The 14,098-nt window shown below is 44.4% G+C and overlaps 1 protein-coding gene across 2 annotated transcripts; it reads right to left on the bottom strand.

Annotated features, from left to right (window-relative positions):
- Window positions 1-1,860: 1,860 nt before the first annotated feature.
- On the bottom strand, window positions 1,861-12,818 carry slc6a17 (solute carrier family 6 member 17). Of its 2 annotated transcripts, XM_028409790.1 has the most exons (12): window positions 12,605-12,818; window positions 9,148-9,570; window positions 7,439-7,596; window positions 6,025-6,151; window positions 5,187-5,368; window positions 4,390-4,500; window positions 3,719-3,960; window positions 3,440-3,632; window positions 3,129-3,321; window positions 2,886-3,045; window positions 2,628-2,790; window positions 2,164-2,526 (listed from the first exon to the last, which is right to left on the bottom strand). In XM_028409790.1, the coding sequence occupies exons 2-12, from the start codon at window positions 9,446-9,448 to the stop codon at window positions 2,164-2,166; spliced, it is 2,193 nt and encodes a 730-aa protein (XP_028265591.1). In that variant the 5' UTR covers window positions 9,449-9,570; window positions 12,605-12,818. The 2 variants fall into 2 exon arrangements, with proteins under 2 accessions (XP_028265592.1, XP_028265591.1); XM_028409791.1 differs by lacking the exon at window positions 12,605-12,818 and having other exon boundaries at window positions 1,861-2,526; window positions 9,148-9,448.
- Between the last annotated feature and the right edge of the window lie 1,280 nt (window positions 12,819-14,098).

The raw sequence follows: 14,098 nt of genomic DNA, 5'->3' as shown, positions 1-14,098 counted from the left end.
CAAACTTTTGGAGCCAGCCCCTACAGGCTACAGGGGGAACTGCAGATTTCACCTCTTCTGAATAGGCCTCATTACTCAGGTGTAATGTGCAGCAGAGGTGATATAGTGATCATCCGCTGCAGATGATCACTTTTATAAAATGTTAATATTCTGTATACATTTTGAATGTCTTTTTTGTCTTGTGCCTACTCTCAACAACTCCAGGGTCTCCACCTAATTAAAGTGCTCAAGTGAATGAGACAAAACGTTGGTCCAAATTCACTAAAAAAAAAAAAAAACAAGATGACCAAAGCATAAGGCAGACGGACAACACAGATGCTGTTCAAGCACCAAACAATATGACTGACTGTGCTTCACACTACATCTGTTCAGACTCAAGTATTGGCCTCCGCTCAGGGAGGGGCCACAGACAGAAGGTGGCTCCTACACTGGCCAGTAGAGACACCCAGTGGTGAAAATCATGTATTACCACTTTTCCACATATTTATAACACAGTACATTTCCACATTATACCCATAAACATACACTGTCATACAATATTATAGATTAAAATAAAAAGGCTGTTTTCACACCTTAGTTCACAAAAAGACATCAAAGTGTTGTTTGCAGTGCATATGAAATTATATCTTGTACCTAGTTGTCACAATTGGAGGAATGTACAGTGGTTAAACCTAACACCATCCTCTCAAGGATGAAGTGTGATCAATCCACAGTGTGGCATGGCAGTGAACCTATTATTCAACAACATCAGAGAGATGCTCTTGAAGGTCATCGACACAAAAATGTCTCAACAAAAAGATGAGCAGGTGGTGCAGACAAAACAAGGTGTCCTCCTCCTCCTCCACCTCCATTTTAGAGGAGGTTATGTATCTATGGTGCGTTGCCACGGCTTCCCCTGGGTAACGCAGCTCTATTTTTAAACAGGCAGGGTCACGGGGAGCTCTCATTCAGCAGCAGACAACACACTGCACATTTTCATCTGTACATCTGTGCGTACAGACAAAACTCCCATTTCCAATTCCTCCCCGCTTGGCCCCTCTAACACTGAGACAGACAAGTGTGAAGATGCTCTTCGATTAAACACATGCCACTCTGCCTATTTCTGCTCATGCCTGGCTATCCTTTGGCCTTCCAAAAGACATTCATTAAAATGGAAACGCTTGATTAAAATGATTGATTAAAGGAAAAAAGCTTTGTCTAAGCCGGCGACGTCGTCTGGAAAAGCACAACAGACGACGGTGTGCGACGTGCTGCTGGGAACAACACAGAAAGGTTTGAAAGAAAAGTGCTGCTCTGTGTTAAGGCTGCTCTAACAATAGCAGGCATCTGTGCTTCTGTGTTCATGGAATGAACAGGCAAATCTCGATTTGCACTATTGCAGTGTGTATGCACGGTTTACGGTGACATCTCAAACTATTGCACAACACATATGTACAGTATTATACACCAGGGGGGAAATTGAGATAGAAGGAGATCCACAGTTTCATGAGGACCCTACTGTGACTGGTTATTATTGCTGATGCATGATAGGCACAGTTAACATATAATGTGCTTGTAACACTGTTCACACTATCAGAATCATTTATTACATACTGTTGTAAATGCATTTGTACCGTAGTCATATTCTAGATGAGAAATGTTTTGAGTCTCCTTCCATCCCATGCCCACAAGTAACAATCCTCTCCAGCTGGACTAGAAGAAGCACATACCGGTGGACACACTGTATCACAGTTCAATATGCAACATAAAGTATTTTAGCATTGTACACACCTTAATCTCAGGCAGAGCTCCTCACCACACAAAGCCCACTTCAAAGCCCACAGGTGACATCTCTACACTTCTTTCTTCCCTTTGTTCTCCATCCCTCTCTCTGTCCCAGTAATGCCTTGAAAAGGTTGTCATATCAGGTGTGGCTCACATTTCCATGATCTCTTCATCACAGCTGGGTCTGACAGGCAATCAGCAGTGCAGATCCTAGAACAGGCAAGAGCCACGGGTCAGGAGTGATGGAGCAGAGGAGGGGGAGTAGAGGGATTTAGCTCTGGGGGTTAAGGTGTGATGAATGCTGGAAGTGAATTTTCTCTCCCTCCTGACTTCCTCTGCCATGCTCTCTTAAAATAGGGCCGGCGTTTAATGGATGAGAGGATCTATGGCGTCAGCAGATCATAGCTCAGACTCGGGGGAGCCGATGTTCTGGTAGCCCGTCTTGGTGCTGGTGCCATAGTTGGTGTTGGTCATTTCCTGGGTGCCGCCTGGGCCTAGGTAAGCACGGTGGGGAGGCATCGGGGAGGGAGCCTCACTGGGGTTCTTGCTGAGGATGAAGCGCTGCTCGTCTTGCTCTTCCAGGTTGGAGATATCCTTCATCATACCTTTACGGTAGGAGACAGACAGCTTGTTGGAGCCATCTGAGATCAAGTTGAAGTGGCGCACAATGAAGACAATGGGTAAAGGCAGCATGGCAATCACAATGAGAGCATAGGCCATAGCTAACGCCCAGGGAGGGTAGTTATGGAAACTCTCTGAGCCCTAAAAACCAAAGAGGGCAGGTGTAAGTGAACAAAAAGAGAGAACATGTAGAAAGATGTGAGTAAAGTATAACTCTGTTGCAGGATGAAGTGATTACTTACATCTTCCTCCACCCAGGCACTGTATCCTGCAGGACTGAAGGCCATCTCGATGACTGTGGCAACAATGAGCAAAATCAAGACAGTAGGGGACACGTATCTCCACATGTAGTAATAGAAGGCATATGGCCTGAAACCAAGCATGTCTTCCAGGTCCTGCATGAACCTGTAGAAAGGAAGGAAAGAGGGAAGAAACAGTATTAAAGTAAACTAATTACATTACATACTAAAGTTTTAGTTTACAAATCCAGCCCCACTTACCTCTTAGTGCCATAGATCCAGGCTACAGAGACATTCTCCAGAATCACCACCACAATAAGAGGCAAACCAGCAGAGTAATCATCAAACATGGTGACAAAGTAGTTCCCTGAACGCAGCACAAACAGTAGTCCTAAGAAGAAGGCGATGATGCAGCACACCACTGAAGGAGAAAAGAAGTAATACTCAGTCAGGCTCAGGAACACTAAACAGATATAAGACATGACAATCACAATCATGACGTACCACAAAGAATCTCTTTGCGGATCTTGAAAGCATCCAATATAGGAGTGGTGATGCCAGTCATGGTGCCGATCATACTTCCCAGGCCTAGGTTGATAAGCATGAAAAAGAACATGACGGACCAGAAGGGACTGGCAGGGAAGTGGGTCATGGCCTCTGTGAAGGCAATGAACGCCAGGCCGGTGCCTTGAACCGACTGAAGAAAAAAAAACAAGAAGTTACAGTGGTTACAGTGAAAAAGGTTGTTAGGTAGCTAAACACAGGTACATATGATGATGTACATGATATGTGGAAAAAAACTCTCTACCACTGACCTTGTTGAGTTCGTCCTCCAGGAGGCAGGCGTCCAGGCCCAGCTGACCAAAGCTGTCCTCCTTCACTGTCTTAATGACTCCATACATTTCTGAGTAGTCCTGAGCAGACAGGTGGGAGAAGTTGATGTGAGGAGGAATGAGCTCTTTGCTCAGCACACCTGTGTTCAGGTAACCCAGGATCTTCTCTGCATTTCTGCACATGGATGGAGAGAAGAGGCAGTTTAGTAAGTAAAAGTTTAGACTTGAGACTGAACAGAAAGCAGGTGTTTCCACACTTACTCAACAACACACTTCTCATTCATGACATTGGCTTTGAACCCCAGGACGGCAAACACCACCAACGTGGCCAAGATGGAGGTAACAAAATTGATGAGGGAAACCAGGGCTGCATCAAAGTGGCAGTTATTGTCTCGCTTGTTGTAGCTGGAGAAGGCAATGACACCTCCAAAGCCAAGGCCCAGAGCAAAGAAGACCTGGGTGGCTGCTTCTCTCCACACCTGTGGCTCCAACATCTTCTCAAGCTGGAGAGAAGATGACAGGTTAAAGATTAGTGAGGAGGTTTAGTGTCCTTTATCCTCTTTATATTCATATTTTATGGATATTCTATTTCCATCTTCTACACATTCTACACTATCACCACTAGAGGGAGACAACAAACCAACACACAACTCAGTGTGGCTATTAATGACATTTTCCTGAGTGGATCTGATTGAGTGGATTTGGAACCGTCACCCACTCATGACAGAACAGCCTGTAAGTGTCACTTTTATTGACAGCTGCACCATAAGAGGAGTGGGTTTAACAAGTTCTGTTTGACAAACACAACAAAGCCCATTTTACTCTGAAAATGTCACTCAATCCTACTGAAACTGCAGATATAGTCTGTATGTGTGTTTTCCAGCCTTTCCTTTTACTTTTTTTTGTCAAAGTGTCAGTTGAAGTTCTCTCACCTTCGGGGTGAACATGTGAGCTATGCCGTCCACGGCTCCTTTCAGCAGGAGGCCTCGTACCAAGAAACAGAAAAGCACCACATACGGGAAGAGAGAGCTGAAGTACATCACCTTAGAGAGAGAGAAAGTCAAGTACATTACACATGGTTGCCATGGACACACTTTCCAAGGACTCACACATGAAGGAAGAAGTGCTTCCACACACAGTTACAGACACACAAATCAGTCCCAAACTAGCTTTGTGTTTGCTTGGCAGTAAATCTGTGAAATCTTACCAAATGTGGAGAGGAGTCCTCACAGTGACAACCCTTCCTGCAGCATTTCAGGGAATCAGTTCTATGATAATTGGATTACTACATTCTAAAAACCTGTGTCAGACCTTGGCGATTAGCTCTCTGTTGTGTATTTTCCTTTTGGGGCTATGGGCTGGATGTTGCACTGTGGTATATGACTCACTCTCTGGATTGAGATTACAGGATGTTGTGGCAGTTGTTGCCAAACTGAGAATTTTCCATCTGCATCCTGAACCAGTTTCTGCTTGGTTCAGCTTCAAGCTTATTAATGCTGCATGGCTCGCTCTTCCATAATATAGATGAGATCCAAAAATAGTCAAGGAGTGATGAGAGGCTTAGCATCTTACCTCTGCCTAAGAAACACTCACCGATCAGGATAAATCAATGACTAAAAATAGAAATAGAAACCTTTTGTTGCAATGGTTCATTGTCTCTATATCAGGCCTGTGTTCTGTTATCTCTATAGTTTTCATGCTTAGCCTGTGTAGCACAGAGACCCCGTACCTTCCCAGAGGACTGGATGCCTTTGATGACAGCCAGGCAGACCATGATCCAGGCCACCAGCAGGGACAGGGTCATCTTCCAGTTCAGGCCACCAGTGTCATCAATGGTGCTGGTGATGTTTAGAGTCTGGCGGTACCAGAAGTATGTGGTGGCTGAGCTCTTCTCACATTCTGGCACCACAACTAAAACAGCGAGGAGGAAAGTTGACATGCATCACATGTTGGAAATAAAATAATAATGAATCTCTAATAAAAATAACTATTGGTCACATCTATCTTATAAAGACATCTGTAGAAAAAAATGATATCATAATTCAACATAAGCAGAGTGTTCCACCCCCTACAGGAATCATACAGGACTCCTTGCAGAATCCCCACTGAATTTATAATAAGTGGCAGAGTTCACATGCTGCCCTCTCATGTTAATGTAAGTTAATGCCCTTTTCTCTGCCAGAACCTGCATGTGCCTCCACCGCAGGCTACCAGCCGTCAGCTATTTGAGGTACTGACACTGTCGGCTGGGTCGTACCATCTGACAAGCCTCGCCGACAGAGCTGCCCTGTAGGATGAGGCTCAGGGCCGTCCGAGCTACAGAGACAGCACAAACACTCCTCTGTTAGCTGCCTGCAGAGATGCTGCTGCTACACTGCAGAGCCGCAGCAATGAAAGCTGCTTCAATGCGGCTTTATGCAGCATCGTGCCTGTGAGTCTGCATCTGCTGAGACATGCTGCTCAAGAAACTGCAGTTCTTCACGGCCACAACAAAGAGTGAAAATCTTTAGTGTCTGTTACACTTTCTGATGATGTTTGACTCTTTACTGTGTCATGTTTGAACTCACTCGCTTGGGATCCATTTTTCTGAATGGGGCACTCAGCCCAAGGCAGTGGATACTGGAAAGACTGGAAGAAATAGAAGATGCTCCAGCCGATAATCACATTATAATAAAGGCCCACAAAGCCGCAAACCTGAGGAGACAAAAAAAAAACACAAAAAGCACACAAATGAACAAACAAACAGCACAGGGAACAAACTGCATGCTGTGTGTTGAGCTGTGTGCCTTGTCTTGAGTCGGGGCACAGACAGGGAGCATACAGCTTAAGTCGGTGTGCGTATAAATTATTGAGCTGTTTGCTCTCAGCAGCAGAGGCAGTGCTCCTCTATGAGGCGGTATTTATAGCCGCTGAGTCTCCCTCTGCCACGTCCAAGCTGCCACACGCCTCACTGCCCCGGACCAGGCCTCTCCATCCACTCTTTTGCAGTAGACAGATGAAATCACTGTAGAGATGACTGACAGACAGAAAGAGTGGCGCAGTAGTTTACTGACTGACTGACACGGTGGCTGACTGACGATGCTTTAAGCCGGTGATGCTGATGAGATGGGAACATGTCCCGCAGATGATGAGGGTAGATTATGACAGCGATCAGCGCTGGTCTTTGCATGTCCCTCGCTTTGAAGCAACAAGCAGGCAGAAGGAGACCATCTAAGGAGTAAATCCTGCAGTACGTTTGTTGACTTTGAACGCAACACATCACACTCTGAGTATAGAATTAAAAATAAGGGAAAATGTGCACCATAATCCAACAACAGTGATGTAAAATGTATCTTGGTCCCCCCTTATATTTACTCACTTGTTGATACAATCACATGGAAAAGAGTACAATGCTTTGTGTGCTTTTGTCAGCAGTGCATTTATAAACGTATTAATGATTTAAAGGTCATTAATAATTCAGCAAACATTCAGCATTATTAACAAATGTATAAAGGTAGCTTTGGTTTACTATGAGACAGAGCACTAATGACAAAAAATGGCACATCATAAAAGGTAATAACCTGCCCTCCTTAATTAAATGAAAGGTGAGTGTCATAAAGTTATTTTTCCTCTATCTGGAGCAGCCATCTTAAATTCATAATTCATAATTATAAGGAACAAATAATAAATAATTAAACTTAAACTAATATTTTCATCATTTTGCTTCAGTTGTTCCTAATGCTAAACAGGAAGCATGCTAGCTCAACAGGCTTACAGGGTCACCTGCAACATGCTAGCTTAGCGTGCCTGTTAGCATGTTGACATTTCGCTCCAAGCACCACTCCGGCTAAATACAGCCCTACTGCTAACATGGCTGCAGACTGAGAGCCACAGCCAATAATTAACACATTAGTAACATGTAACCCTCTATGTAATTATGTCATATAGTAAAGTGTGATTAAGTAAGTGGAGGTCATCTTGGTGACATGATGCACTTATTACCATCAGGCTGGAAACCCCGATGCCCCCCAGCCGTGGGTAAACATAGTTCCACACCCCGATGCTGCCACGCCTGATCCTCTGACCCACCGCCAGCTCCAGGAAGAACAGAGGGATGCCGATGAGGAGGAGGAGAATAAAGTAGGGCACCAGGTATGCACCTGAGACAGAGGAGGGCAGACAGAGGAAGAATCACTGCAGAGCCTACAATAATGAATGCTTTATTGTTTATTGTTTGAAATCCACTCAAGGATAAAAGCAGAGCGGGCATTGCTGTGTTCTATTTTCAGAACCTCTTCATCTTTCCCTGCTCTGCCTTCCACTCCCGTTCTCTTCATCCTACACTTATCTGACCCTTTCTTTCCTTATTTTTAATTTTGTCAGATATGCCAGTTTCCTTTTTTTTAAAAAAAGGGGGGACAATGACAATGAGGGAGAGAGCAGCAGGCATTCAGAGACAACAATTCAGTCCTGCTTACGTCAAAAGAAGGGGAACCATGGTGACAAAACCATCCACAGAGAGCCAGAGAGGAGGGGGTCACACAGATGGACAGCCAGACCAAAAAACAAACGATGCTGATGTTTGACTAAAACAAAATTCTGATGCCATCATGAGTGGCTCTTCTAAGGTCACAGCAGACAAAGGAAACAAAGACTGTGTCACGTTACACGGTGGAATCTGAACTGTCTGTGTTTTATGTATATTATGATCTACAACACAGACAAGATGTGCTGGTAAGGTTGTAGCAGATGTCCAGGTATCTGCTTTTGTTGTTTATCTTCAAATTATGCTGCTCTTCAGCAAAGAATCATCTGCATTACAACACATCTTATCACTGTGTACATCAGCACAGCCATTAAGAGGGGGTAAGTGAGGGGGTATCCTGAAGGGTATCGTACATATTGTGAGGATATCAAACTAGAGTATATTAAAATCATTAAGGGTAAAAAGAGAGTAAAAAACAATTTAATGGTATGACAAGATTTCTTTTAAATATGTCCCTGTAAATGAGGCTATAAAATGAACTCTGAAACAGAGACACTTTGTCCTTATCGCTGGGACAAGCCCAGACGAGACAATGCAGTACCTCCCACTGAGGGAAGAATCAGCGGGGGATACATGCTCAATACTGCACATAAATATATTCACACAGGCTCTGATTATAAGGTGAAAACGCACACATATTCACATTGTTATCTCGCATTTCAAATACCCTCTATACACACACCTCCCACACAAGGTACCAGCAATGTCTAAAAGCTCAGGAAATTAGTATTTACTCTTCCACTTCCTCCATCTTAGTCATCACCAGCCTTTCATCTCATCATAATACCACCAAATCATAATAGCGAAGAGATAAGGCTGAGAAATCTGCCAGAAAAGCAAATAAAATGTAAACCAGAGGATCTCTTAGTACAACATCAGACCTCTATGTGCTCTGAAAAAAGGATTAAATCAAACTCCGTGATGCTATGAAGTTAACTACTCCCAGGTGGCCACTTGTTTTATTCAGAATTTTACAGGAAAAAGTCACAGTAACAGCCTTGACTCAGAGTCAACATTACTCTCTGCCCCGTGGCTACACGTGTCCATGATGGGTGGCCCAATTAGGGACATACGAGTGCAGGAAGTGTTACTACACTTCACACATCGGTCTCCACCAAACCTTCAGCTGTCTCTGGTTTTAACAGGTAGATATTTATCCACTTACCTCCACCATTTTTCTGGCACAGGTAGGGAAACCTCCAGACGTTACCCAGACCCACAGAGAAGCCCACTTGGGCCAGGATGTACTCCAACTTGTTGTTCCATGCTGGTCGGCCATCTTCAGCATCTGGATCAGGTGAAGGCAGCAGGGCTTTTACTGGAGCAGTAGAGCCAGGACTCAGACCCATACTCATCTGACTGCTCTTATAGTCCATGGGGTGCTCCAGGGACAGCAGGTCAGCCACGGACTCAGTGACTGGCTCATTGCTGTGCTCCCGCTGGGTCACCTTGGTGTTCTTTGGCATGGCTGGAACACAGGAGCTCCTTCAGAGGAGGGGAAGAAGAGGAGAGCCTGAGGTAATGGACTAGAGAGAGTGGGTGGAACCTGGGAGGATGCCGGGGAAGGAAATTCGTCCTTATCTTAAATCTGTGAAGAGAAAGAGCAGAAAAAATACTTCAAGCTTTTCTGTTTGGTCATCTAGGGTTGGCAATCCTCTCCTGAAGAAAGCCAGCGTAAATGCCAGAAACGCTGCGACTAGGATCCAAAAACGGTTTTAAAAGTGTATTTTGGCTTCTAGACAGATTTCAGGAAATTCATTTATGTTGCTTCTTGTTTTTGATGAACCATGAATGTGGCTCTACATCTTGAATGACTCTCAAAACTGAGTCAGACATCTTGGCTTAAATGGCAAATGGGTTAAAAATGTGTTTAAATATTTTTATTTAATGAATTTTTTGTGCTTGGAAACTGGAAAGCTACACTAACGTTTGTTTTAAATTAATTCGTTAAGAAGAAAACTGATAAATTCATCCTTTGTTGCCATAAAAAGCATAAAAATCAATCCCATCACAGTTCAGGAGCCAGACTGTGACTTTTGGTTCAGCTAATTAGCTTGAGTATTTCCAAACAGTGGGGGAAAAAACGGCAGCACTTTAGAGCCATAAGGTATTTCAGTAATCCACTTCATTATGGTGAATGAGATACACAGATTGAATTACAATCCATTTCACAGCAGAGCCCATTATACCAAAGTTGAGTCATGTGAACAGCATGAACAGCAGCAGCAGCAGTCTGTGTGACTGAGGTCTCTGGACAACGCAGGGCAATAAAAACTAAAGCCTCTAAGCAGCGATTCCATCGATTATAAGTGTCTGCTTTATGTCTAATCACCAGCTCCAACATCTTGTCTGCATGTTGGTGTCACATTTTAGCTGAAGAGAAAACCTGCCTGGAAAGCTGGTCCCTCCAAGTGTTCTGGCACGTGCTCTCTCTCATTCCTTTGCAAATTCCACTAATAACTGTACAACTGTGTGCTGTGCCTGCTTTAAGAGCTACTGTGTCCAAAGGATCTGATGCTGCTGCACCACCAATCATTATTTTACATCAGTTACTGATATAATGAATACTTCTACTTAAACCACCATGTAACAGCAGATGTTCAGATGTACTAGCTATAATTGATGGCTAACACTTTCAGACTTTAAGGAGTTAAATTTCATCATATGTGATATAAAGTCAAAGTCAAGCTGTTGACCCAAAAACACTTGTTTACGCATTAAATTAACAAAGGCTAGCAACCCTTGTTTATTAATAATTAAACTAAAGGTCAGCCAAACACAACTTTAATTAAAAGTCAAAAGAGCAGTTAGAAGAAAGGAAAAGGCCGACACCAGACTTTGAAGTCAGATTGTGTGAGACAGGTGAGACTTTTCATTCTGGCAGCTTAAAGGAAGAGAATAGAAGCCAGAGGTGTTTGATCTGAAGACAAGGCCTTTAATCTGAAAACAGATGCAGCCAACTGAAATCAGAGCTATACAGCCTGCACAGTGATTTCTTAAGAACAGTTGCCAGCCAGCCGGACTCTAAAGCCCACCCAAAGGCCGAACCGGTAGCACGCACATCAAATTCCTCAGCAGCCCTGCAGTCACGACACACAGCAGCACCGAGACTGAGCGCCCGACACCGATGCTAGAACAGAAGTGACCTTTCCCACAGGAGTCTACAACTAACCTGAGTCATCGTCCACTGCTCTCTGACTGAGGTGTGAGGCGATGGTGCATGTTTGCAAACATTGTGTCTGGATTAGGTGCAGTTTTTGGTTTACACAGTGTTTTGACCTACTTTTCAAATAAGTGGAAATATTGTTATAGTTAGTAGCAAACTGTCCCAGTTACTGCTTCTGGGTGTGGATGATGACGGCCCTTTAGAAATGATTCTCACTCACGCCCTCGATTCATGCGCAGTTAAAGTTGTCATGTTGTCAAAAAGCAACTTTCCCAGTATGTTCTGACACAGATGGTACAGAAGGCCAGACACCGGTACGGATTATGACTCAGCTGTCAATCACCCTCTGAGAGAGAAAAGTGCACACATTAAATAACAATAAATGACAAAAGTTGCTGCTGACAGTGACATGTTTACTTCATGGAATGGGAGTGATGGTGACAGACCCCTGTGGCTAAAGTGGAGGGTCACAGGGTGTGTGTAACTGCTCCCCTGGAGACAAACATGTGATCCTGCTCTTATGTTCGTGGAACTATACACAAAAATCTCCACAGACAGTCTGGTGTTGATGATGTAACAGTAAAGGTTTCTCTACAAAGATGCGCTCCACTTTTATCTGGTGTGGTTGCTAAGCAATGGCTCTTCCTGCAAAATTGAAATCCCATCCCTGCAGCAGCATCAGTAGTTGCCTATCTCTCCTCTCACCATCTCAAATGAACAGACATGATATCCCCTGAAGGACGGCTGCAAATAACATGGAGCTGCTGTGACACCACTGACGGGGAACACAGAGTGTGGCAAAGCTGGTGGGGATAGTCTGTTGTGGGATCTATTGCACTGTCAATCAGGCAGCCATCACACACCGTCTCATCTGTGGATTTTAGGCTGAAGCCATTCCTGAGCAGAAAAGGCAGTCCAGTCCATCCTTTAACCAGCGAGGAAGCATTCATTCACACCCTCGTTTGATTTTATTCAACCCTGAACAACAAAGTGATTTTAACTGCACAGCACTTGATGGCCATGTTAAGACATCCGTCACACAGGCCTGCATGTACCGCTGCTGGAGGACAAACTCTGCATGTATGAGTATAACCTCTGATGCCTTGTCAAGGTCAAACCAATCACCTTAAAATAACAATGCAAACAGCAGCCTGACAGCAGAGGCAGGAGCTAGACAGCCGTCTCGCAGGATTTGTTGTATTTGAGACAAACCTGGACGCACATGTCGCGACAGCGTCAAACGCGGAGGAATAATGAGTGACGCTCACCGTCAATATTGCGGCGAAATCACCATTTGACAGGTGGTGAGGGGAAAGCTGTGGCTCCTCTCTGTCAATTATTCCCTGTCGTTATTTTTTTACACGAGCACGACATAACCGGACCTATTCATCTGATAAAACATCAGACATGTAAACAGTGCAAACAGCGAAAATTGTTTCAAAGATGTCGTGCTTACCTTATGCAGTGTGCGGAGCGACTCGGCGTGACAATACAAGTCCACTGTGAATGTGTGCTGTCCTCATTCAGGCACTGTCTCCATATGCAACATCTCTGCGCGCATAAGAGATGCGAAATCACAAAGCTTCCAGTCGCACAGGGCGCATGGTGCGTAAAGTCTGACGCAGGAGCTGAGCGCCGGCCACAAGTTTGGTTACTAAAATCACGTTAACGTGAACAGGTGATGGTTTATTGTTGCCGTTTGTCTCACTTCCACGCCTGAAGGCTGCTCTGTAGCTCTGCAAACAGACCTGCTCACACCTCTGGTTTCCACGTGGTTATGGCTGTGTTGTGGGATAAATCAGCCTCCTCATAGGATGGAGAAATTACTATGGTAAGTCACGACGAAAGTCTGACGCAGGTTTGACTCATCCGCCCGTGCGGACGTCAGCAGGCGATCCAAAACATCTGCAATGTTCCCAGGATGATAAGACAGACAGGTAGACCTGGACAGGTGCAGGAAGGAAGTGTCAAGTATTATTACAAGTTAACCACAACTGCATTAATAGCGTGCTGTCACCTCCGCTCTTTATTAACATCTCAATTTGCTGCTGTGCTCACACTGATGTCAAGTAAAACAGGCGTGAAGCCATAGTACTTCTTCATGGTCATTTCTCAACTGGAGATAATTTGTGGCACAGTCATTTTTCTCTCTGGCACCAGCAATTTATTCTGCCCTTGGCTCTGTCCTGTGTTTTTATTTCCTCTCCTGCCTCACTGGGTGGCTTTTTATTTTCATAAAATAGACAGACAGTACTGCATGATTATTTTTTGCTATATATTTTTCATGGTACCTGGATGACAAGCATGTGGATCATTGATGTGTGCGTGTCAGGTGTGTTAGACAGCAGCAGCTCATGGCAGCATCATCCCTCAGTCACCACAGAGAGATGAGCATAACAAGGACACAGATGCTGTTTGATGGATTGAAGAGATTTGAATGTTAATAATGTGTCAGACACTGGAGTGAAGAGTTTGTTATTCCTCCGATAAACTCTGGACTATCAAGTGCTTGTTATGTGTGTCAGCCTTTCCCTGTTTCCTTCTTCCTACTGTTCATCTTGTTCCTTCCTATGAATAGTAACTTAAAAAAAATTTTAAACATGGAGGACATCCTAACCATGCGCTACGTGCTAACCCCAGGCTATCTCTGCTTCCATCACAAGACAAGCCTCCAAAACACACACCTCCCTCCTCTCTCTCCCTCTCTCTCTCTCTCTCTCACACACACACACAATACTGCATCAACCGACAACATGTATGCACAGTATGCTTCCTTCAATTCACTCATGTGACTCACTTTCTAAGGGCTGACTGCTGGGATCAGTTGCCATGGCAACTACTGATCATATGATGGTTACTCACTGCCTGCATTTTTCCTCCCTCCCTCCCTCCTCCTCATCTTAAGCACCTACTGGCGTTCTGCACACGGCTGTGAATGAGCCACCAAAGT

The sequence above is a fragment of the Parambassis ranga genome, chromosome 7, assembly GCF_900634625.1.
Source record: "Parambassis ranga chromosome 7, fParRan2.1, whole genome shotgun sequence".
In the NCBI taxonomy this organism is placed as follows: domain Eukaryota; kingdom Metazoa; phylum Chordata; class Actinopteri; family Ambassidae; genus Parambassis; species Parambassis ranga.
Note: the sequence above shows the minus strand (reverse complement) of the source record. Positions and strands in the feature narration are given on the sequence as shown.